General features: G+C 49.8%; 1 protein-coding gene across 1 annotated transcript in view; it reads left to right on the forward strand.

Annotated features, from left to right (window-relative positions):
* The window catches only part of ASXL2 (ASXL transcriptional regulator 2), a 122,366-nt gene that overhangs the window by 67,301 nt on the left and 28,917 nt on the right, over positions 1 to 26,148 (forward strand). Inside the window, exon 5 of the mRNA XM_082480783.1 lies at positions 24,200 to 24,315. Within this exon, the coding sequence (XP_082336909.1) occupies positions 24,200 to 24,315 (116 nt within the window). The remainder of the gene's footprint in view (positions 1 to 24,199; positions 24,316 to 26,148) is intronic.

Consider the following 26,148-nt stretch of genomic DNA (forward strand, 5'->3'; position numbering starts at 1 on the left):
CGGGAGAGAGCTTTGTTAGGGATTCTCGGCAAAAGCCATCCCGGGTGAGGCAGCACATGGGAACCTGCTCATTTTCTGGGAAATTCAAGGTGGCTGAACGTGAGGCTGATCCCGTCATCTTCTGTCACGGGCTGCAGAAACGCACATGCTTCCACCGAGCTGGTCCTGCGGCATGTCCAGGGTTGGGTGCACCCATGATGTTATCTTTTTTCAGGTTTGGAAACAAGGCTTGGCTCTTGATTTGGCTCTTGCTTTTTGGTCTGGTTTTGAACTGTAGCTTTTAAAACTAATTTCACCCAAACTTCAGTGAGTAGCTGGAGGGGTTAAAAAGATCGTTCCGTCCCTGCTTTTCACAATGCTCGCTGGCTGGGAAGGGGGAAGAGGCGCCGGAGCTGCTCCCACGGTGCAAAAGCTGTAGCTGGAACTCCTCGTGCTTTAGTAGACGTGTGGATATCCGCAAGGGCGATGCAGCTGCCCCGGCTGCAGAAGAAACTTCTGGAGCTTGGCTGTTTGCAGACATTCAAATCAATCGATGCCAGGACATAATGTCCAGCAAATTGGACTTTGCTAGTTCTAGGGCTCGTGAGTTCGTATTGCTGTGGCAGCTCTCACTCTTCTCTCACTAAATAAGGCACCTAGTTTCGTAGAATCATGGAATGGTTTAGGTTGGAAGGGACCTTGAAGATCATGGAGTTCCACCCCCCTGCCATAGGCAGGGACACCTCCCCCCAGCCCAGGTTGCCCACGGCCACCTCCAGCCTGGCCTTGAACACCTCCAGGGATGGGGCCTCAACAGCCTCTCTGGGCAACCTGTGCCAGTGCCTCACCACCCTCACAGGGAAAAACTTCTTCCTAATGTTCAATCTGAACCTGCCCTCTTCCAGTTTGAAGCCATTCCCCCTCCTCCTATCGCTACATGCCCCAGTAAAAAGTCCCTCCCCAGCTCTCCTGTAGCCCCTTTAGTTTATCTTCCCACAGCCATTTCTTGGGTGCACCCATGTGACTTTGCAATAAAATTAAGTGATCCAAAAGTGTTTAATGAGATAAAATAAGGCACTATGATGGTAAATGGTTAAAACAAATCTTTGCATGAAACATTTTTAAATTCTAATATTTTTAAGACATCTGTCTTAGGTCACAGGCTGTAACTCACTGTTATTTTGGAGACAGTCATTTTCTCTAAGTGGAACCTACACTTCCATCAGTTCAAGTTTCTCAGAGCGCAGACCAGCTGTACGCAGAGCCGACAGTCTCAGGCATATATAAAAACCCCTGGGCTCTGAAGTCCACGGGGAAGGAAACTTTCTTTCATTTTCAGTATTTCACTGTATGCATCCGAAAAGATTCTTTTGGTTTCCTCCAGCACGACCTCAAGTTTCATACCCGTGCTGCGTATAAAAACTGACTTGCGTTTAATATCCAAGGAGCCGCCACGAAAAGCGCGATGAAAGTAGAAAGCGCGAAGGGCTTCAGCTCACTCCCAGCCGCGGGTCATCTCGGCGCTGTGGATCTGGGTCTGGTAACCCGCTTACTGGTAACCCGCTCCCGGTCGCAGGGACGGGGCGGCAGCGGCAGCACCTGCCCCTCGCGGCACCGCCGGGGGGGACAGTCCTGGTCCCGGGGGACAGGAGACACGGCGCTCATGCAGGCAGCTCTCCTCCGTGGTGCCTTTGTGCCTTTTACTGCTGTTTGCTTCTACAGGGGTAGAAGAGTTTCTACGGTGAAACAGGTTTTATTTGCAGTTGGTACTTTGCTTACTCTGCTTTAAAGTAACCGGAAAACCATGAATTTCCAATTGGAAAGGTTCCCTCAGCGCTGAGCTGTGTAGCATCAGCTCTGGAATGCAGCACTCCTACACGGCCGCTTCCTGGGCTGTCTGTGCTTACACGAAACACACAAAAGCCTCCTTCCTCATTAACGAAAAAATCTAGTCACTTGAATTTAAGAATAGCCCAAATTCAGCCAGACTTGTCGCGTGGCGTGGCGTGGCTGCTGGCCGTGTTGTCACCTACGTGGTGGGTGAGGTGTCGGCGTCCACCGAGGCCGTTGGAATTGGGCGATCCCCAGAGCCTCGGTAGGAAGCGGCGTTAGTGCAGGGCGCAGCTTCTTTTTTTGGCAAGGACTGGGGAGGACAGGTTTTATTGTGAGAATACAGAATCCTGATAAAAATCAACAAAGTGAGCGCAAACTGGGGTAGACAGCGAACAGATGAGCTCTGCTCGTGTTATTTTGCTTGGAGGCTTTGACTTGAGCTCTTGGAGACTGCAATTTAGCTTAACGAGACATTATTTTTGCTCATATACATATAAAACAGGAAGCGCGTTCAGATAACATCAACAGTCACTTCCTTATATGTACAAAAATAAAGTGCTCTGACAGCAGCAAAACTGACACTTTGATTTTAGAGAGGATCGAAACCTTTGTGCGTTGGCAGACCCACATGGGCGTCGGACAGGACCAATCAGGAGCACAGGGGGAAAAGTTTAAAACCAAGCCCGCTACGGCCTTGGCTGTACCTGCGGGCGGGCGCCGACGGCGGGAGGGCGCCAGGGGCAGCGCCGGTGGCGGAGCGGCGGCGGTGATGTTCATGGAGCAGCTGTGTGCCGTTCCGCGGGAAGGTAAGATGCGGTTGGTTCGGCAGGCAGCTGCGGCAGGTTTTCGCTCTGGGGAGTGAAGCGGGTGCGCTCCTGGCGGGGGGTCCCTCTGCCCATCGGAGCTGAGACGGACACCTTTCCTTTGGCTTTGAGGCAGCTACTCGGCTGTCGCCTTTGGAGTTTGACAGTAAAAGCAAAGCTTTGTTTGCGTGTGGTGCTTGTGGAGGGGTGCCGCCAAGGCTCCTTGGGTTCTGGGTTGGGTTAAATCATCCCGAAACTCGGTGTAAATGCCTCGTTCCAGATGCTTTTATCACCATTTCACTTTGTAGGACAACTTGCAAGTAGTTTGTTGCAATGCACTGTGTGACGGTGAAAGGCAGCTGCTGGGTGCCACTGTCCGTGTGCGCGCCTCGGCTGTGCAGCCGGGGTTCTTTCTGGGCTCAGGGAGGCTAATGCAGCCTGTCCTTACCCTGTCTGGAAACAGAACGCCTATGACACAGTCGTGTTTCTGCAGTCAGCTGCAAAGCTTCAGTTGACTGGAGTGGAACCACGATGAGTGCCTACACCGGCTCTGCAACCGGGTACCAGAAAGCAAAGGCACTTGGTTCCAGTATAGAGCTGCCCAGGCTTCACGGCTTCTGGCAAGGAAAATGGCTGTCAAAATTGGATTTTCCTATAATTTGTGCCATGTCCCTGGTGTACCCTTTCTAATCCGAGTCATCCTGAAAGAGAAGGATCTTGTTTGGCTTCTAGAACTGACACCGCTGGGAGAGGCACTGCAGTAAGAGAGCTCTCCTCTAGTGAAAAGGAACTATGTTTGGCTAGATGCCAAAATAGATCAGAAGGTTTTAGTAAGGTTAAAATAGGATATCACCATAAACTCTTCTTAAATAGGACAATGAAGGAGAATATCTGGAGTAATTAAACTTCTACACCATGTTCACCGCCAGTGGCTATGCTTAGGAAAATAGGAATAAGAAACAAAACACTGTTCTATACCTAAAATTTTGTGCATTATCTCTTAGTGTGGAGGAAAACCTCGGGAGTCCGGACGCGCCAAAATACCAGTTCACAGTTGGAGGGTGTGATCTGCTTCTACTAGAAGAGCTGTGCTGTGATGGTGGCTCTCAGCTTCCGTAATTAGCAGCCCCGGCCTCATCACCGCACTGTCTTCACAAAGCGCTTTGCTGCCGTGCACCCATTAACGGCTGCCAAAAAAAAATCTTAAAAAAGAATTCTGTTTGGGTTATGTCATTTTGTTTCTTCCTGCTAAAGATTTGGTAGAAATATCAGCTTTTCTAAATACAGCCGATTCCTGCTTGCGCTCGTGACTCACGAGGAAGCTGTTTCCCGAGTATCACATTATGCAATTTACCAAGGAATCTGCAGACGCGAAGCCAAAAATGTTCCTTTTGCCTTTATTTAAGTTAGTGTGTCTTCTATTGAAGCTAGTATTCCATAGTATCCAGATTTTGAGTGAGCTGTAGTTTTTCTTAATGGGCTATACAGCCTCCCAGGGCTTGCTCTGGAGCAGTCAGGAAGTTGTATTTCCATTAGGCTTCACCGTATTTTTTAAGTTGTGTGAGCACCAGTCATTAGGCCGTGGTCACAGGCGCTTCCCCGTGGCTCTGCCTTTGGGAGGCATTTTGGACATGTAGAAAAATGGGTTATAAACTTAAAATCTACAGTAGAAGACTTTTTTTGCATGGAGATTCCCATGCGGGAGTTTTCCTCAGCAGCTAAAAATCCTCAGGCTTCCTGAAGGAAGGACTGGTGGCTTTTCTGCGGGACACCTTCAGTCTGTGCTTTTACCGAGCAAACTTTTGGGGTCCTTTCCCAGCACTTTAACCAACGCTCAGCTCACGGGCTGGGACCAACCACACCGTGCTCGGAACAGGTGGCATCGTACGGCTGTTCGGTGCAGGGACCAGAGAAGCCTCGGGCATCGCTCCTGCCCTCTGTCCCCGACCGACGTGGGGAGGACAGCCCTTTTGGGGTGGTTATTCCCATGAGCACAGTTTTTCTAAGGTACTGTATGGCTCCAAAATTATTTCCGCTGAAATGCAAGGAAACGTGACTTGTAAGTCCCTAATTTGTTCTGCAGACGGCTGAAGAGTGGGCAGCCATTTGATACGGCAGGCATTTTTTGGAAAAAGCCAGTTTTCTCAGGGGTGTTTGGCCCCAGAGGTGCCCGTTTGGGAGGGCAGCATCAGCCCTGCGGGAGCTCGGCCGCTTGCGTGCGGTAGCTGGGGAGGGTGCCCGGTCCTCTGGCAGCGGTCCCCCCGCGCAGTGCCGTCCCTGCGCCCTCGGGGACATCCATGTGCACTGGAGGCGTGATGAGCTGGAAGGAGTCAGCCAGCGAGCTGGAGTGTGAGAGCAAAGAGGAATTGGAAGCTGTTGCGTGTGGCTGCAGCTGCGCGGGGCGGGCGGAGGAACAGCAAACCCCTTCTGTCCCAGTCCTGCGCTTTGCTGTCCTGATGCTTTCTGGTGGCGCTCAGCAGGTTTCTCCGGTGCTTCTCTGAGCTGGAGGCTTAGGAAGGTCCGGCGCATGCATGTTTGTTACGAGTCGCTGCGCGTCGATGTATTATTTCATCCGGACTTTCCAACTATATTGCATTACAACTAGAAACCTTCTGGCCGGCAGGCCCGAGAGCAGGCTCTGCGGTGCGGGACGGGGCAGGAGCGCCTCCAGGCGTTTCTCTGCGCTCAGGAGGTCTCCGGCTGGTAGGAGACGAACACTGACAGGCTTGAGGGGCAGCCTGCTTCGACCTCAGGACCCCAGAGCGGTGGAAATGCTCTTATTCAAAGCGATGAAGTCTCCTCTCGGTGCCGGCCTGCGAGGACGCGCAGGAGCTGGTTGTACCAGGCTGCACGCGGAGCAGGGAAGGATTTGCTGTGCAGTACCTGCAGAGGATGGGCTGGCTCATGTGGCACATGATGGAATGAGAGGAAACAGCCTCAAGTTGCGCCAGGGGAGGTTTAGGATGGAGATTAGGAGAAATGTCTTCCCCAAAAGGGTCGTGAAGCACTGGCAGAGGCTGCCCAGGGTCGTGGTGGAGTCGCCGTCCCTGGAGGGGTTTAACAGAGGGGCAGCCGTGGTGCTGAGGGACGTGGGTTGGTGGGGGGCTGGGCAGAGCTGGGCTGATGGTTGGACTCGATGATCTTAAGGGTCTTTTCCAGCCTGAATGATTCTACAAGTCTGTGTCCCATCTCCTGTCACCAGCCGTGCGTGGGTACGCAAAGGGAAGCGCGTGCAGCCCTGTCTGGGCGGGGGCTGCTCTGTGAATGAGCTGTCTCATCGGGGGTTGTGTCTCCATTGCTTCCACTTCTCTGGCTGGCCTTTGAGATTTTTGCAGTTCGTTCTGTCGTTCCCTGTCAAACAACATCTCGGTGACTTTGCATTTTAGCCTCACATACAGTGTCATGTTCAATTTTTACCCACAAAAACGTATGCCGGGTGCCTTTCCTCTCTAGGAAAAAAGGTCATCTGTGACCTGCTGCTCTTCTAAGCTCTGTTGTAGAAGTAGAACAGAAACTTGGAAATAACAAACTCCTCCTCAAGGAGCTGCATGGAGAAGAGAAAGGGCCATGAGTACAAGTTGAACCAGGAGAGACTCAATTTCAACATAAGAAAGACATTTTTTACAGTCAGAACAATCTATGCTGGAACAACCTCCCCGGGGACGTGGTGGAGCCCCCACTGGGGACTTTCAAGATGCAGTTGGAGAATCATAGAATCATAGAATGGTTTAGGTTGGAAGCGACCCTGAAGATCGTCCAGTTTCCCATCAGGCTTATGTGTAATTGAGGGCAGGGTGGGAACTACGGAGCTGGCGGGCTTTGTGAGGAGCTGGGGGGGCAGAGCGGGTAGTTTACGTGGGTAATAATGTACCTCTGCTTCATCGGGCCACTCTCCCGACAACAAAAGCATTTTCCTGATGAAAACAGGATAAATTCCTGGGAGAGAAAATAATTGACTTGGACATCCTCCACCTCCAGAGAGTTCCTGGTGTCCCATCTAACGCTTCTAACGCTCATCATGCATGGCATGAATCCAACTGGGGGGACAAACTGGGGTGAATGGATCATAGAATGGTGTAGGTTGGAAAGGACCTTGAAGATCATCTCGTTCCACCCCTCTGCCCTGGGCAGGGACACCTCCCCCCAGCCCAGGTTGCCCACGGCCACATCCAGCCTGGCCTTGAACACCTCCAGGGATGGGGCCTCAACAGCCTCTCTGGGAAACCTGTCCCAGTGCCTCACCACCCTCACAGGGAAAAACTTCTTCCTAATATTTAATCTGAACCTGCCCTCTTCCAGTTTGAAGCCATTCCCCCTCCTCCTATCACTGGTGCTGGGTAATCTCACCTGGCCTGCCTTGCCCACGAAGCTTGGACCAGATGATCTTTTGAGGTCCCTGCCCACCCGGGCATTCCTGCGGGTCTCTGGAAAGCTGCCGGGGAGCTGGGCAGCCGCCTGCCCTGGAGGCACCCTTCGCTGCCAGGGCACGGGAGAGGCTCGAGGGCCACTCACTAGGAAAACCCAGTGGGAATTCCTGCTTTGAGAGTGGTGGGCTGAAGGGCTGCCGGCCTCCCAGCCCATGGCACTTGTGTGGTTGGCACCTCAGTGCCCGTTCTGCCAGCCGAGGACCTGCTTCGTTCTTCAAAGCAAAACGCCTGTTCAGGAGATGTTTGATCTCTCTGCACGTGAAGCCGTTTCTGAATAAAGCCTGAATTTCTCGTTTCACTGCCATGACCGGATCCTGCTTTCACCTCTCTGCATCTATTTTTTCCTTATTCCCTTTCATCTTAAACTTGTTCTGTATTGAACCAGTACTGGGTGTTTTTTGAACTGTGTGTGCTGCGATACTGAGGTTGTGTGTCTTCCATGTCTGCATGCAGAAGAAACTTTGCTGGGTGGTTTTTTTGAAGGCAGAAATCACAGTCCGCAGCACTGGCAGTCTGACAGCTCGAGGTCGTAGGAATGAAGACTCCAGCTCAGTCTCCGTTGCGCTCATTGAAGCTCGGTGTGCTCAGGAACGGCAATCGAGAGTCCGATCGCAGGCCTGCGTAGCCCGGTAGTCTGCTCCAGCGTTGATCAACAGCGGTAACCCAGAGAGAAGGTGCAAAAAGAGCACCAGAACATCACAAGGGGTTTCACATCATCCGTCGGTCTGTGGCTCCGGGACTTTGGGCGCAGAGGCTGTCTTTCGCTTGATGCCTGTCCATGGGTCGGTCCAACGCCTCTTTGACGTGTTGTACATTTGTAGCACTTGCACTGCCCCGCAGTGAGGGTTTCCGCTGCTTGAGGTGCTGTGCAAAGGAGTATCTCCTTTTGCTTGGGCTGGATTTTAAAACCTAGCGTTGTCTAAATTGCTTTCATGCTCCCCGGCTCTTGTGTTTGAGTCGGAACTGTTCGCTTTACCGTGCCATCCAGGATTTTACACACTCATCATATCGCTCGTCAGTTATCTCTTCCAGGGTGAATGACCCTTCTTGTTCCTCGTGTAAGCGCCATCCCATCCTTGTTGGGCTTTTCTAGCTCACCCAGATGTACTTAGAGCCAGTATGAAGATGGCACACAGCCTTCAAGAAGTAGATGCATTTATGTTTCGTTTCTGTTCGGTATTTCTTTTGTGGTATTTCCTATCATTCTGCTCGCTTTGACCACTGTTGACCTGAGGCTTTTGTGCAAGTGTTTATTGTCATACTGGATAACGTTCATTGTGGTCATTGTACGAGTTGTCCATCAGCCCAGGTATTTTTCCCTGAACTCCTTGGTGTCATCAGTGAACTCTGCCACTTCACTGTTTGCTTATTTTTCCAGACAATTTATGAACACGCTGCTTGGATATCTTGACAGCCTCCTGATGTTCTTTGCTGTCAGACAGGTTTTTTCTCCACACGTGGAGTAGCGTGCTGCTGACCAGGCCGCGGGAGGAGCAGCCAGGACGCGTGGTGCGCAGCGGTTAGGTCCGGTGGCGTTCAGCCGGGCCGGCGGACCGAGACATCTTCAGACTCTGCTTCCTTCTGTCGCCGTTGCAAAAACCATTAAAAACAAAAGTTTCCAGAGAGACGTGGTAAAGAGATGTGTCACTGTGTAACTCGGAACTGCTGGAGGGAAACCAGGTTAAACAATGTGTTAGTGATTAGAGGACCAAGCACAGCGCTGTTTCTGTCCAGTCAGTCTGCCAAGGAGATGAACCGTCTCCTGCAGTAAAATGGCTCGTGCCCGCGAAACCCCGTCGGCAGAGCAGCGGCAGTGCCCGGTGTGCGGGGCAGACGCTGCCGCCGGCGGGGGCTCTGTCGATCTGCGCGGCGCGAGCTGTGTTTGAGGCAGCCGGGAGCGTCTGCGCCTCGGCTGGGAAGCGCGCTGCCACCAGCGCGTCGGGCCGCGGCCGCAGCACCCGCTCCGTGCAAATGAGGCGTCTCTAACGGGACCTGACTGTGTTATGGTGTTTGTCGTAAGCGCACTGAATTTGGTTGAATTTCCTGCCCGACCGTGTATAAACCATCCATACACGCGCGCACTGGTGAAATGCAGGGGTGGGGGATCTTCCTCGCCGTTGATGGGTGTTGTACAGTGTTTGCCCAGACTGACCGGAAACATCCAATAGAGGATAAAAATGTTTTTAGCCATACTGATATGTCATTTTTAAGAACTGGATAACATGTATTCTAAAAGTCCCAGCTCAGTAGCGGTGCCCTGTGCTTACCGCAGAGGAACTGGCGTTTTCCCTGCACTTTGCTTTCCAAATCAGTATTGGCCACGTAACCACCTCGTCGTGTTTTCAGCGTCAATAGTAGCAAAGTTGGAACTTGCAGTGGTTGCTACAGCTTGGTAGTCATCTTCAGCTGTGAAGGACTCGTAGCAATATATAGTACATTTCTTATTTTAATTGCTTCCTTCACTACTCCTCTAGGAGAAGAATTATCCTATTCCATATTTCCAATGGGTAATGCAATTACCTGTGACTTACTGATGGTCTAATGAACATCTCTCTAACGATCTGCAGTTTTCACTTCTGCTTTCTCGGCAACGTTTTTCTTACCAGATTTGCTCGTGTCTTCATCACTTGTGGGAAATCAGATCTTTTAAAACGAAGTCCGTGTCTCGTGTCTCAGTGCTTCAGGCTGTCTCTCTCCTTACTGACGACAATGCGGCCACGCTCCCTGTGCCCTCAGCAGTGTGCCGTCTTCTAGTTCGGTAGTTAATTCTTTTCCCCTCAAAACATGGCCCACAGCAATTTTCTAGTTTTTGGAAGCATTAAAGCTTTTGCTGATGGTCTCATGGCTGCGTGCGCTGATGTCTTTAAGACTTTGCAGTTTCTTTCCGTATATCATAGACAGATGGAGGAGGTTCACCCGCCGGTTACCACCTTGATTCCCAAGCAGGCGGTCACTCCGAGTAACAAGATCTGTGTCAGTTGAAGCAAACGGCTGTGTGTGGTGAGGACGCTTTCCCTGCCCCTCCGCTCCGTCCCTGCGCCTGTCCGGGGGGGCTGGTGGCAGTCAGGGGGACGCGGGGGTCTCGCCTGGTCCTCCTGCAAGCAGCGCCTCCTCTTTACGGGGGGCTGTAGCTCAGGCTGCCCAGCGATCTGCTTTTAAAGAGCTTTTTCACATGCCAAACTTTAATTTTGGAGCTTGGTTGTCTGCCTGCCTGGGGAAGGGGGGGTGTCCTTCACATCAGCAGGATCTCTTCAACTGCTCCTGAGAATAAAGTGCAGGGAGATTGATTTTTTGTGTCCTCTTAAAAGCCTTATTTTGCCAGTGTAATACACAGCCACGGCCGTGCCTCAGCCCAGGACTTCAAATTTGACTGCGTAGTTTCTTGCTGGGGGAAAAAAAAAAAAAAAAAAAAAAAAGACCAACAATTTTTTGTTTCTGCGCCATTGCGTCTGCATGTCGGAGCTCCCGGGACGCTCGGAGGAGCCGGTCTGCAGCGATGGGCGAGGGCACAACAACGGCAACGGGGAGCGCAGCCTGGGGGTCGATGGAGAGGCGAGTTTTTAAGCGCTGTTTGTGTTTCACCGGAGCTGTAAGTATCTCAGCGTGGCTCTTTCTCTGTTTTCAGTTCAGAGCTGTGGAATCCACAGCGGGAGTCGCTTTTTTGGCTGCGCCGCTGCAGCGGCCTCCGCTCCCGCTGCCCATGGGCCCCACGCGCTCCCGGGTTGCGGCTGACAAGATTTAACGTTTCTCGGCTATTTTTGATATACGTTTGCAAATTAATGAAAATTGGTTTGGGGTGCGAGTTGGCAGTGCTGCCGACAATTAATTCCACATGCGGACCTTGCTGTTCCCGAGCGATCATTCCCATACGGAGAGAGTCAGGAAGAGTTAATCACAAACAACTGCGAGGAAGAGCTGCAATACCTTCATTTTGATATCTTTTGACAGCGGTCTGTAGAAACTGGTCTCTCAACAGCAGAGAAGAAACTAAGTTTAATCTTCACTAAGTTTCCTGCAGTCCGATAGCTCGGCTGGGCACGTTACAGCCCTGCTTTGGCATGGTCAGAGGCCGCCGTGCTGGATGCTGTTCGCAGGATTCCTGCCCCGGGGAGCTTGGGGTCGTGTCACTCGAGTGCCAGTAGGTAAATGCAGAGAAGGGAAGACAGGGAGCAGTTTCAGTTCATCTATACTGGCTGTACTAATTTAAGACTCTCAGCCTGTGCTTCAGCCAAGTACCCGAGAGCTGCTGTTAAATGTGTTCGTCAGCGTCGTATTATCTTCAGCAGTTTCTCTGCCTAAAAGTTATGTCGCGAATTCCTAAATTGTCTTAAGTCAACTGTTTCCAGGTCAACTGTGTGGTTTCACCAGTGAAAAAAAACCCCACTACTTCACAGGGGGGAAACCAGGAAGCTCCAGTGGAGTGGGTAATTCATGGTTCTCCTCTAAAAAGTTAAACCCTTGTGCTCGTGCCGTCTCGGCGGTAAATGCTGCTACAGCCCAGGCACAACGGCTTCTCCCTCTCACGTGCACCTGAAACACACAGTAATCAAATAATCCTCTGGCAGGCGCTCATGCTGCCCTCGGAGGCTTGTTTTCAGGCGTGTGTATCTTGGCAACAAATCCCCGTTAGGGGGACGAGTCGGTGAGTCATCCCGCAGTCCTCCTTAGGTGGACGAGTCAGTGAGACGCCCCACCAGCACCGGTGGGGTGGTCGCTGGGAGAGCGACCTGCAAACCTTTGCCGGTTCCAGGTTGTGCTGCTGAGTTGGAGATCCTCTGTCATAAGGAGATGAGATTTTTAAACTGCTTATTTTCCTTTATTAGAATGTATATTGGCAGAGGCAAGCTGCAGTAACAACGATCAAAGAGGCCCGAGAGCTAATGAGCTGTACGGAGCTCTTGAGCCTGGGGGAGAGCAGCCCCGATGCAGTCACGCCGAAGCCCAGAGGGGAATTCAAAGAAACGTGACCACATCTTCCCCTCTTCGAACGCCTACGTTAGCTTCCTATATGGGTCATGTTTGGCCACCTCTAATCGGCTCTGTTTGAGTCAGCAACCTAGAAACGTGTTCTGTTACCCCAAAACAAAGCGCCCGAAGCATACGGTCCCGCGTAGGTTGGCTCTAAGTGTCTGCGGCAGAGAGGCTGAGGGCCGGCTGAGCTGCTCAGGGGACTCCCTCTGCCCAGCACGCCGGTCTCTGCCCTCTCGTTACTGACCCCGCGTAGACCTGGGCAGCCGCGGGGCCCCGCTGTGAGCCAGCACGCCTCGCCAGCCCTGGGAAAATGAACCTAGCCGTGAAAGGACTTGATCAGCAATTTGAATCAGCTCATGGAAGGACCTGATGCGTGCCAGGACCGTCCAGGGAAGGGACGGGCGTAAGACCTCCTTCTGGTGACAGCAAACCATTACATCTGTCGCTTGTGTACCTCAAACAACGCATCCGTTGTTCTGGCTCAGGGACAGCCGTGCCTTCAGGGTGCTGTGGTGTTAGTAGGCAGTCACGAGTAATACTCAAAAAAGAAGATATTTTACTGGAGGATTCTGTAAAGAAGCGTAAGAAGAATCCTCGCTATAGCTTACGGGGGTTTCTTCACAACCACACGCTGCCCAAAGGGGGCTGCTTTACAAGGGACGAGCTGCGCGGGCGGGTGTTTTGGTTGCAGGTGTGTTCATTCTTCAGAGCAAATAATCCCATACAGAATGAGTTATATAGAAACTGCATTTTCTTAAAAAACGGTTGTTATTAAAAATACAACGATACCGGTCACGGCAGTCGATAGAAGCTCCCTGGAGCTTTGTGGGCATCTCACACTTGGCACCGTGAGGTAAAGCTTTGGGTCCTGACAAGCTCTTCAGGGAGGTGGCACTGCTTGAAAAGGTACTCAACAGCGAGTGCCATTGGTGTCTTTTGTGTGTGCTGCAATTTCTGTTGTGTGTTTTTAAAAATATATATTATAAAATACTGCGTTCCTAGGAAAGCAGCGACTAACGCAGGCACACGCACTGGTACCGCTTCATTCGAGCAAATCAGTTTCTCTGTTTCCTCTTGCTGTTAATTGGTGTTGCTGTTGCAAGTCAGAGGGTTAAACTGCGTTGCAAGGTGAACGTTTCAGGACGGAGCGCAAGAAGAGCGCTGCGTTGGTGCTGCTTCCTGCTTCGCCGTAGATCTGCCTCCGCTTCTGCTTCCGTGGTGCCTTATTGATGCTGTGCTTCAGTTCACATCCTTGCTTTTGAGGACGTATGAGAAGAAGTCTTTCCGAAGCCTGTATCTCGCGTGCGCAGGCTGCCGGCTTTTGAGTGACCGTGTCTGTAGAGCTGCCAAATGCTCGGTGCGCCGGAGGTGGCCGTGACCTGCCTGCGGTTCCCCTCGCGGGCCCTGACAGCCAGCGGGAACCCGCTGAGTGGGCGTGTTGTTGCACAATTAATCTCTCCCCTTCTTCACACGTCTGATACGGAAATACCTTTCATGCCCCTTTTTTGATTGCGATGCCTGAAAAGTGAGGGAGAAGAGATGCGCTGCTGCTTCTGCCCTTCTGTGCGTGACGGCAGGAGGTGCTGCCACGGTAAAGTCCGTGTCCTGCCTGACCTGCAGTTACTCAGCTCGCTGCCTGTAAGGTTGCTGTAAATTTTCCTCCTAAAGGACTCAGAACTCGAGGAACAACCTGTTGAAATGACAGCTGTTCCCGGGCTATGGCACATCATCCAGAGAAAGAGAATACCTGCCAGGAACGACGAGGGTCACTTTAGAGGCTCCTCGAAGCAGGTGCCGTGTTCAAACTGAGCAGCAGAAGGGTACCGGGAGAGTGAGTGCTCTCATTTGGGTCTCGGTCACGTCAAAACTGGCTGCTTTAGTAGCTGAATCAGAGAATCATCGCATCGTCTAAGTTGGAAAGGAACCTTAAGATCGAGTCCAACCATCAGCCTAACACTGCCAAGACCACGACTAAACCATGTCCCTAAAAATGTTAGTGTTCTGGTGCGAGAGCATAAAATATTGGCCTTTTACAAAATAATTCTTACACTGGTGTGCTGAGAGGAAGATTTTCCTGTCTTCCCTCGCTTTAACGTAGGTGTTTCTGCCCATTTTTGCATCATCAGATAAAACCATCCGCATAACAAGATTTTTTCCTCGTGGGGCAACGTGTCCTCATTCTCTGTTTCAGGCCGTCATCGGCCGCTGGTGTCCAGCGCACTCATGGAGTGTGGCCGTCTCTCCGTGACGACCTCACAGCAGGAGTCACCTGGCTGCCTTTGCTCATCGGATGGGTGGCTGTGAAGAAAACAGCTCCTCCACCGTTCCAGGGTCTCTCTTTTCTTCGTCAGTGCTGTTATTCACAGCCTGCGTTTCCAGCTCTCACTCTTACCATGAGTTGCACAGGCATCGTTTACACATTTGGGACAGGTTTTCTCCACTGCCTTTGTGGTGACCTGCAGGGACGGGCCTGAAGTACCCGTCTGCTGTCACCAGAAACACAAGTACCTGAAGTTTCTGCGGCAGTAAGCGTTGATGGGATGGACCACGAGATTCAATTCTTGGTTTTACACAACTGGCCTCGACCTGAGTAATTTAACTTCTGCTTCTCAGCGTCCAAGAAGAGAGAAGTTTAGGTGCACTGCTAAGAACTCGGAGCTCTAAAGGTGTTTTTTAGGGAAGTGTTCTTGACATAGAGACTTGTATTTTGGGTAAAGTAAAAAACTGAAATCTGCAGTAATGTACTGAGACCAAAGGCGGCAGCTGCCAAGGTCGGTTGTCAAATGACTTCCAGTGAGCGTTGGGTGTTTCTCATGGGGGGAATGACCGATTGCTTCTGTCGGCTACCTGGGCTACCGTCGTGCCTGTCGTGAGTAACTCGCATTTCCACTCACTCTTACAGTCTTGACTTCTTCCTACGGGCTCACATCCGCTCTAATGCTTGTTTTTTAACAAAAAAACCCAAACAGCAGAACAGCTCATTGATGTTGGCTGGTTTGATGTCAGCTGAGGTAATTAGCACTTATAGCTGTAATTTTTTTTAACGAGTTTATGTAAAATACTTTCTCTTCTTTCTTCCAGTACAACAGCTGAAAAACTGTTGTTTGGATCAGTAAAATCCCTCTAAATTCAGAACATTCTGATGATCATGGATTGACTTCTGGAACGCGCAGAGAGCTGTGCCTTTGGCTGCCTTTGTCATCGCCGCGTGTCCTCCAGGAAACCTGAAAATGCTTCGGCTTAGGAAGAGATAGGGGTAGAAATTACCGAGCATTTCTTTTTACTGTTTCTTTGAGTTTCCTTTGTTTTATAGTGAGGTCCCGAGCCTGCTGGGCTGGGGGCCGCTCGTTCCTTTGGCCCGTACCCTCTCTGCAGCAGGCTCTCCCAGCCCGTGCCTGCTGTTCCTGGATGTGCTGCGCGCTGCGAGCAATAACCCCGGGCGTGTGCCCGCCCCGTGCCTGGGCTGAAACCAGAACTACTTCTGTGTCATTTAGGTCAGCCTGGGGTTTGCTGGCTGGGAGATCTCCGTGGCTGATAAGGCTCTATGGCGGAGGTGTTGTCTGAAACGTTTGCAGTGCTGATGGATGTTCCCGTGCCCAGGCTGGGGAGTGCCGCAGCCACTTGGAAGCGCTGTGCTTGGTCCTGTGTCCCACTGACCCGTCCCTCTGACAAAGGGCCGTCATGGACAGGCAGAGGAGGTCTTGGTGGCAGTGTCTCTGGTGTTTGATGTAGAGTCTTTGGCTGCTGTTGGCAGCTCAGGTTGTCAGACCTTTCTCTAAGCGATCCAATACTAAACTCTTCATGGTGTTGAGCTGATTGGTGCCAACTTCATTTCTTCTGCAGAGCAGAGAGCTTTAGAGGTGTATCTTTCCTTTTCTCTTCCCTCCTCTTTCTTAAGGTGTTTGTTAGTGTGTAGTTGGCATCGTTTCCTAGAGTGGAGGAACTACCCAGCGTAACCAAGAAATCACATATAAATAAATTTACTCTAAGAAAGCTTTATACTGGGAGAGAAAGAGAGTAGAATCATAGAATGGTTTAGGTTGGAAAGGACCTTGAAGATCATCCCGTTCCAACCCCCTGCCATAGGCAGGGACACCTCCCCTCAGCCCAGGTTGCCCACGGCCACCTCCAGCCTGGCCTTGAACACCTCCAGGGATGGGGCAACAGCCTCTCTGGGCAACCTGCGCCAGTGCCTCACCACCCTCACAGGGAAAAACTAATGTTCAGTCTGAACCTGCCCTCTTCCAGTTTAAAGCCATTCCCCCTCCTCCTATCGCTACATGTCCCAGTAAGAAGTCCCTCCCCGGCTCTCCTGTAGGCCCCTTTAGGGACTGGAAGGCCGCAAGAAGGTCTCCCCAGAGCCTTCTCTTCTCCAGGCTGAACAGCCCCAACTCTCTCAGCCTCTCCTCATAGGAGAGGTGCTCCAGCCCTCGGATCATCCTCGTAGATGAGGGTAGAGAGCTTAGGTGGGATCGTCGGAGCCTGGAGACGTGTGGGCGATCAGACACAGGCGCGTTGAGTTTGTTTTCTCAGAGCTTTCTCTTGCACTGGCAAGTTACGCTCCAGTCTCCATACGAAGCAAGCGGTTGATGTTTTTATGTTTATAAAAACACAGTTGGGTAACAGGAATGCATAATCCTCGTCAGAGCAGTGCAAGTTCCAGCTTTACCCAGGGTAAGTGCCGGAGGGGGAGTTCTGGGAACTTGCAATTGGACGGTATTTTGGGGCATTATTTCTTCCTTCGTTTTAGCAAGGAACGGTCATGTGGGGGAGAACTCTTTTAAAATGGTTGTCTCACTTGTGAGTTAGATACAGTTTTGATAGGAATTCAAGGTCGAGTTCCTGTTCTCGTTCCGGCAAACTCCATGCCTGTAGAAAAGAAGGGCATTGGATTAACAGGAAACATTTCTGTGCTTCTCAAAACGTGTTTTTCTCTTTCACGAGAAGTTTTTCATGCAATACATCTGGATCCCATTAGCTGTTGAAAATTGGGTTATTTTAAGCTTATGACTGCACATAGTTGAAGGGGGAAATATTGTATTTTTAGTTCAGCTTGACTGTACTTTCTTTCCAAGTGAGTAAAGTGCGGCCTTTTCATCGTGAACGTGTAGGTCTCGGGGCAGAACACCCCGTGGAAATGCGTGCCGCCCCGTGAGCAGGAACTCTGGATCTGCTCTATGAATTTCTTTTCATACTGTACTCCCCCCAAGCCCAAACAAAATCCGAGACAGTCCCCCCGCAGAGCTCCCGCCCCCGAGCTCCAGCCGGGACGCAGAGGTGAGTACCTGGTCCGTGTGCCCGCGTGGCTTTGCGCCAGCTCTGCCGCAGGAGTGAGGAGAGCAGGCGCGGGGCTGGCGGCAGCGCCTGCCGCTGGGACGTGGCTTGTTTCTAGATCATGTGCGTTTTGGTCCTTGTTAAAGGCAAAGAGTGAATACCTCGTGCCTGAAGACTGTACGGAAGAGCGCTGCTTCTGCGCCAAATAATAAATCAGATTTACGCTGGCAGCGGGATTACAGATTTCAGACTCCTCATGGGTGGAATGAATGACCAGGATGCGTTACCCATTCATACCACGGCACTGATTTCTGCAGCGCGTGCAGCCAGAGCAGTTTGTTAGGTGACGCTCATGCAGCACTTAGCCAGCAAAAGGCTTTTTAGCCCTGGTAGATTTTTTTAATCTAATGCTCTGAGTATAAATTTAGCAAAACGGTTTCACTGGTCCAAAATAGTTTCATTCCGCTTACCCAAAGATGAGAGCTTCTTTTATTACATAGTATATTTGAAACTATAATTAGCTCTGACCTTTAAAAGATAAAGGATGAGAGACCCGGTAAAACCCCGCAGTTCCAGGAGCTGTCGTGCGAGGGTTCGGGCGGCTGCGCCCGGTGCCTGCGCTGAGCCTCGTGCAGTGGCGAGAGCTGTATGGAGATGTTACGCTGGTAGCGTTTGGGAGGGTTGGCTTTGGTTGTCTTCAGCCACTGCTCCAGCAAAAGACTCTTTGTCAGATTAATTTTGGTTTTGCAAACTGTTATATCTTTTTTTCCTTTCTGATTTGGAAGCATTTTGACTCCCAAATTCTCCCAACAATTGCAGATATATTTTTGCTTTGCTTCTAGCGCGTTTTTAATGGTTTTATTTTGTTCCATGCTGTTAAACAGTTAGCGTGTTAGTCAAGATACCCATATGCCAGTATTCTGTAAGGTGAACTGCCAAGGTTGACACTAAGAGTAGTTGTCTTTTGGAGCCACTGAAATAAAACTGCTGGATAAACGCAAGGTCCTTTACGCTTGCTCGCTTCGGCAGCGTCCGCTGCATCTCTTCTGAAACAAGCCTGGGAACCCAGCAGTCGTTTCTGCTACATCAGTTTAGGAAAGTCTTAATCTTGATTTAGGAATTGCCTGAGTGCCTGCCAAAAAAGTATGAGTTCTGTCATCATCCCCATCGTTTCGCTGTACGATCTCCCTCTGTTCTTCTGTTCCCTCCTCTCTGGCTCAGCGCTGCGCCAGGTGTTTTCCTGCACTGGCTTCAACCGCTGGGCTGGGAACAGCCCGGTCCTGCAGCCGGCTACGCTCCGTGCGGTGACAAGGGAGGAGAAGGCAATACATCAAAAAGTAAATTAGTGGCTGAGTGAGCAAAGATCTCCCTAGTTGTGTCTAACAGACGCGTTGAGCTTAAAGGGACATTACAGTCGTACGGTCAGTTTTGCCGCCCCGCAGCAGGATCAGCTGTGTCCGTGTATTTTCTCATTGTTGTTTATCTGACACTATTTGTGGAAGCAAACGTTAGCCAGAATATTATTATTTAATATCATCTTGGGCAAGTAAGCAGATGTATACTGGAAGCCAGAGGGATTTCAAACAAATATCCCACTACTTTCACACCGTAAAAGGTAAATAACCTGTGCGAGATGAGACATCCAAGAAAAAAAAAGAGAAAAAGTATTTTGGGCATCTTCACCTTTGTTATTTTCGGTCTCATGCAGTGTGCAAACTGTGCTGGTACCTGACACCAGAGGAGAATGAGTGCTTGGTGCTGCTGCTTCGGTGGTAGGATGGCCTTCAGCCGGGTACTGGCTAAAGTCCCGTTGCAGTGGGCCGGTCGTGTGCTGGGCAGTGGCAGCAGAGAGCGCGTGGTGGGATCTCAGTCCCGGGGGTCGGGAGGCTTGTGGTGTTCCTTCCACCATTGCCTTTGGAAACACTGGGAAAACACACGGTGTTGTACGCTGCTAAAGTGGACGTGGGGTCAAATCCTACTTCAGTTGCCTTTTCTGAGGCTGTGGTTGATCGGTGCGTTCCTTTATCCAAGAGGGTCACGCAGAAAGTCCTCGGCGTTACCTGAATCGGGACCCCAAAGGGAAAGGCACGAGGCGGCGTCTTGATGAAGCTCTGCAGTCTGACCATTCCTGTGAGAAGGGGTCCCGAGGCTACATCCCGCATTTAACATTTGCGGCAATTTACTGCGGTTTTTCGAAAAGGATTAGCCAATCCTCACCTTCAATAAACTATTGTTAAATAAATCTTAATACTTCTCTTTGCTGCTGTTAGCACAGTTTCTTTGTAAATGTATATGAGAGTAGTGATTGGCCAACGATTTAGGGTTTGCAACTCTTCAGGGAACCCAATATCTTGTCAAAAGTCATCAGATCTTGCCAGACTGAAATTTCTGATGCAATTGACCTTTAACATAATTAAAGTTGTGTTGTAATTGCACTTCTCAGAAGAAATGCTCTTGTGTCAATGACACTTCAAGTAAGTCTAAAGTGTAAAGGCGTCTCTGTCCCACAAATTACAGCTGTAATTGGCTGCAGACGATCTTCCGCCAGGATTTATTCTTGCAGCTGGGACATGGGACTATATTGGATCCATTCGTAGTTTATCTAACAAATCAGGGCTCGTGAGGTTTGGCTGCCACATGTTCCACTTTATCTCATCCACATTAGTCTTAGAGAACTGTTAACATTTCACCTGGCAAACTCCTCTCCCGGCCAGGAAGCAATGAAACCGCGTGAAGGAACCAGCCGGCGCGGAGACTTGGGGCCAAGCGTGCAGACTTCTTCGTTTTGGAGCTGTCCTGGCTATGGATGTGCATGTTTAATTGCTCCTCCGAGCCAGCGCTCTCAAATACCCGAGGGTTTTTTTGTCACTGCCCTTTAGTCACATTTCTGTCCTTGCCACTTACTACCGAGGTGATGTCTCCATCCCATCTCTCGTATGCCTCCTTGGGACGAGGGCATTCTGTTTACCGCTTCTAATCCACCAAATCTACCGAAACTCGGTTCTGCCAGATACTGGCCCTAATCTTGGTCGTCCCTAATCTTTAGCTGATCAAGGAAATCCTTATTTACACAGAAGAAGCGCAAAGCAACTCATCGACTATTGTAACACCAGAGTGTCTCATTGGATGCGCTGCTTTCCGGGTGTCGCTTTACAGTCTGTAATTATTTCTGCAGTTTCTCCAAAAGTGCTCTTAGGATTTAAGGGAATGAAGAGGTATAATCTCAGCTCCACACATTTTTCAAATTATACGAAAGCCTGAAGTGAAGGCAGAACTAAACTTTCCCGAAATTCTGCTTAAAGGAAACAAACCCAGCTTGTCAAGCCTCGTCCTTATGGGAGTCTGAATATTTCGCTACACGTGCATGTCTTTGTGTTAGAGCTCCGCTCGGCTGCCTGCAGGGTTCTTAGAAGGCTGTAACCTTTCTGAGAGCTTTTGGGCCCAAGGACCCAGGGGTGTATTCGCGCAGGTTTATCCTCCCATCCCTCCCCCCCTTCGCTTTGGGGGCCCGCAGCTGTGACTTGGTTGCCTTTCTCAAGTTCTCCGGTTTGTTCTTGAGAATCTGTTGTGGTTACAGCTGTCGGACCAACACAGCAGCCGTTGTGGCACCACGGGCTTTTACACCGTCAGAGGATGCGCAAAGTGTCCTAATGCGGCTTTATTGTATCTGCTCCAGGGCTGAGTTGTCCTCCCCGGTGTGGGGTTTAGCCTGGGCTGCCACCCTGGTTTTAAAATATCAGTTTTCTTTATCCAAAGACAGCAGAAAAATCAAAATGTGGCTAGAATATGAGGCTGGAGAAGAGTAGCCTGTGTTTGGCTTAATGTTTCTATCTGACGTGGAACGTGTTGTTTCGGCAGCGATAGGCTTCGAAGAGGATGTGGTTTACGTTCCCGCTATTCAAATGTCTCAAACCCAGTAACAGTCTGCTTCTCTGCCTGCGTTGTAAATGTTAAACCAAACTTGTCTTTTCTTCGCGTTTAACACCTCCAAGCAAGGATTAGCTTTAGAAGGACGGGGCGCAGCGTTCGTCTGGCCGCGGGCTGCGTTCGCAGCGGTGGTGGACTGGGCACGTGCCGGGGTCGGGCAGGAGCGAGGGCTGTGGCTCGGCTGTGCCCGGGCTCGCCGGGTGACGACAGCGGCCCCCGGGGGCTGCGAGCACAGGGCCCTCCCCCGCAACCGGGGCGTCCAGACACAGAGCTACATCCTTTCGTTTTGTACTCTTCACTGGCGGTCCTTCCTTTGAGAATAATAGCAAATCCCTCAATATCCGTAGTTTTATTGTGTCCTTAACCCTTTTCTTTACTTTCCTGAATGCCGTCAGATTTTGTTGGTGTCGTGTGATCAGCACTACAGTATGTGAGACAGTCAACTGAATGCGCTGTAAGAACTTTACGTACTTCATCTTTCCATCCTTACACGTAGCGTCGCCTCGCTGGCCGTATGCATTTGCCTGTCGGCCGTAATGGATCCCTTTCCTAACGTGACACCGTTAATTTAGATCACGGCAGGTCCTATGAGCATCTTGGGTTTTCTCCTCCAAAACTTTACTTACCCCTTTTCTGATGTTTTACTTCATATTTTTGGTCTTTTGTTCTCTGGATTATATTTCTCCGAATTTCCACACAATTTGGTCTGATCTTAATTAAACTAAATATTTAATATTTATCATTTCCTGCCTTCCGGTCTGCCACAAAGCACTAAACTGCTCCCTACTTAGTTCGTGACCTTGCAGAATTTTTGATGATTTCTTGCCCAATTACCATTTGATTCTGTTCTTTGCCTTCTGTCCCATCCAGCATTAGTTATGCCAGCTCTTTGGTTTTTAAACAATAGCCAAATAATTTTTAGAAGCCTTTTGTTGAAAATCTCTGGAAGCGTGAGTGAACTCTTAGCAAAAAGCTGTCTTTTCTTCCAGTTCTCTTTATCGATGCATTCAGAGAATTCCACTGAGTTTGTGAGATCTGCTTTCCCCCTCCAGGTGCTGATCAGACCTTTCCAGCTTCTTCTTATTCTTCTTGAACTGCAGTTTCAGCCAAATTGAGAGACAAACGCGAGTTTACATTCTTACTGCTCTTTCAAAGCACAGATGCAACCTTTGCTTTCCAGGTCTTGCTATAACATCAGGCTTGGGGTTTTTGTCTTTTGAGGGGTCGTTCTGCTTGCTGTGCGACTGTGTCACCTCTGTCATGTGCGTGGACCATCTGGGTCTGGTAATCACGTCAGCGACTTTTACATTACCGGTTCCCTACCATACCTTTGTATTGTTGTTGTTTTTAATGACATTTCAGAGTCTGCTATTAGCTCATCTCTGTGGTGTACGCCTTCTAAAAAACTTGCTCTTTTCGTTTAATGCCCATGTCACATGTGAGAACTTTACTTGTTATAATTTGTTGTTACTAATTCTGTGCATTTTACTGAAATGTTGCTTTGTGACGCCTACTGTCACTGCGTTAGTTCCGGGAGCGTCCCTTCTCTGGACACCGAGCGGGATCACACTGTGGCTATTGTTAACGAAGAGCTGCTGTCCTTATCATCTCTTACCTCCTTTCTGTTGCAGAAGGATACGAGTTTAGCCTTATGTATTCTGGAACTAATTGCTTCAAGAAGCAATAATGTAAATAGTTTACATGTGAATCTCTATTATCTTTTGTGGTAGGGATTCTCCCTGCCCTGGGATCAAGCATTCTTTTACTCTTTGTTTTGTTTCCTTGAGCTTACAGGGGGCATTATTATCTGTACAAATTCATGTGCAGATGAATACAGACCACAAATTTGCTAACTGGTGGTGTTTAGCTGGCGGCCCCCGTAGGCGGCCTCAGAGATTTACCTATAGAGCTCACTGCAGGTGCAGCCGCGTCGCACTGATGCCCTTGGCTATGCCTACGTGGTGTTCGGTTTGTTACGGCCGTCGTGCAACAGAAGGCATTCCAATTGATGTCGTTTTGCTTTTATCTTTTTTTTTTTTTTTTGCTGTACTATCTCAGTGTCAGCAGCCAAACAGCTTTGCGCAGCCGTGAGTGCTGATGACCGGGCTGTGCGTAGGTGCCCGGGCTGGGTTCTCCTCGCCTGCTGGCCCGCGCGGTCGGCGTTTGCCAAGACAGTTGAGGCAAATGACTGGGAGAGTTTGGGACCGAATGGTGTCCCATCACCCCACTGCTGCCAGAGCAGAGCATTTTGAGTATCCTGTGCCAAACAGGTATGTTCGAGCCACGTGACCCGCTGTTATTTAATTCCCACCCCCGGTTTGGTGGTTGTAATGAGAACATTGAAAAGTCGAAATGGCCTGAAACGAGAAGCCTTGCTGTAGGACTCCGCGTGGCTAGGACTAGATTTCTTTAAGCGTCTAGGCTCATCCACTGAGAATATACGTTCCTTTGCTGGGATATCCTGTGTATTCCCATAGTCCTTTTTAAAAAGGAGCAAGCGATAGTCAAGTTGCACTTCCTTTGCATGTCATTTATCTTTTCGCTCTTGCGTGGGATTCGGATTTAATCTGGTCGGAAACTGCTGTCAGTTAGGTGTCTGACCACAGGGCGTTCCAGATGAAGCCAACCGTTGCCCGTGTCTGTATTTCCAGTTAGATTTGAATTGGCTAAACCTGCGCGAACCTGAAGCCTTTTCTTAAGCTGCAGTGTTGTTTGGTATCAGCTATTTACAAGAGGAATAAAAGAAGAGGTGGACAAGAGATGAAAAATCTGAAGATGGTCATAGGAATTGCTGTTGGCTTTCAGAGGAGAGCAGCTGCCTTGGTGGTGGGGAGGAGATAGGAATGGTTCTTCGTGCGAAAAGTAACATTTGCTAGAGGTGCAGTTTTCATGAGCCTGATGAGATGATCTGAAATGGTGAGGACTGGCTAACGTGCTGCAGGCAAATGGATAAAGGTCGGATTATGGTTTTTTTTCTTTTTGTAGTGTCATCTAGACTGTCACAGACGTCTTCCCCGCAGTCAGGCTGCCCGTCACCTTCCATCCAGACAGGCAAAGTCATCTCCTCATCCCAGAAGCACAGCAAGAAGGCACTCAAACAGGTAAGTAGCCTGGTCTGGGACCGGGTTCGGGTATCATTGCAGTAATTTTATTTCTCTGGTAAATCGCCTGGCTCAGTGAAACTGCGCTCTGCCGGGAGGTAAGTCAGGACTTCCTGGCTGCCTCACAGTAAACAGAGTTTCACTAAAACATCCCTCTCTCTTAAAGGCGGTTCAAGATATTGTGCTATTTAGTTCTCTGCTTTTTCCCTAAATAAGCATCTGGATATTTTTTTTTAATTATTATTATTAAAGAACAGATATATTTCTTTTCTCCCAACCTTTTGATGAATGTGCTTAGTGTTCTACAGTCTATTTTAGTAAATGGAAGGTCTTTTGGGGAAAAAAATTAAATCCACTGACTTCTTCCCCTGGTTAGCGGCATGCTTTCCCTCCCAGGGAATTCTGTGGGTGCCGTGTGTGTGTGTATAAGGAGGGAAGATGGGAAGGAGAGCACGCTGGCTTTGCATTGCACCTCTGCTGGGTGTCACAAGAGAAAGAGGGCTGATTATTTCCCGTGCTTGGGGAATGACTGTTGTGTAGATAGCGTTAATTGTGTGCACGCAGGATGGAACGGGTAAGGGTTTGTACTTCAAATGATTCGTTTCTCCTAATGAAAAATGCAAAATGAATTAGTCCCCCGAGTGTCTTACTTGCAGGTGTTTCCCCAGTGGCATTGTTTAGTTTTCCATGATCCTCAGAAAGGAAATGCTTTATCAGGGTTAGATTTATTCCTTAGTAAAGTAAAAAATCTGTAAGGACTTAGGAATCAAGTTGCAGAGGAGGTGCTAGCCTAGGGATTACGGAAGCTTGTCACAGACAGATGAAATCGTGATGTGTTCCAGATAGGATTTACCTTTTCCAGCCCAGCCTGTTTCCCTGGCTTTTTCCAGCTGAGAAGCAGCACTCAGGATGGCATTCAGCTAACGGAGATGCCTGTGGCCCTGGGAAAAGGGTCTGCAGTGAGAAAGAAGGGTCTAATTAGGGCATATTATTGAGGAGAAAATTACAGGGGAAGATTAGGCAACTGGACAAACTGGAGCTTTGTTTCCAGCAAGGGAGAGTTGAGTTGATGTCAAAATGAGGTGCCAGCTTTAGGGAATCTGCTCGCTTCTTTCTTTTCCCGCTTGGCTGTTTCTTGACAGAAGCGTTGGTGTTACCGTGATGTTGCATGCTGCTGATAGCCACCATAAAGGAGCGAGATTGTGTTGTCACTTCAGGCTGATTTTCTTCTGAAGTTCAGAGTCAAGCTTCCACTTTCATTTGAATCCTCAGAAAATTGCTTCTCACTAATTCAGCAAGATATTAATTATACTCTTTGCTTTCCCTTCCTCATCCCTCTTTAAGCCTGCCTGGCAATCATTTCTCTCCAACATCCGCAAAGGCTTTTCTCTTTTAAGAGAGTGATCAAACAGACTCAGGGTTTGTTATTAACAGTCCTCTTTCCCCTCTCGTGCTCAGCAGTTCCTCTTCATTCTCTCTGGTCTGCAGGTCCCTGTTTCACAGAATCACAGGTTGGAAGGGACCTCTGAGCAAAGCCACATTCCATTTCCAAACCTACACTATTCCCAAACCTACACTCCATCTACTTTTGTCCTCCCTTCCCAGCCTCTGTCCTTACATGCCTAATAATTTTCTGCTTTTCATCTATGAATTCCCCGTGCTCCTGCTCCCACCAGCTTTCCCCCACCTTTGTATCCATTCCCGTCTGTCTCTGCTCTCTCCTTCCTCTACTCCCCAGATTTCCGACTCCGAGCTGTCTACTTCCCCAGCATCCTTGTCCCAGCACTGTCTCTGAGTGTAATGAAATACGTCAGAGACAGTGAGTTCCAAAAT

The sequence above is a fragment of the Vanellus vanellus genome (assembly GCF_965231255.1).
Source record: "Vanellus vanellus genome assembly, chromosome: 3".
NCBI classification, from domain to species: domain Eukaryota; kingdom Metazoa; phylum Chordata; class Aves; order Charadriiformes; family Charadriidae; genus Vanellus; species Vanellus vanellus.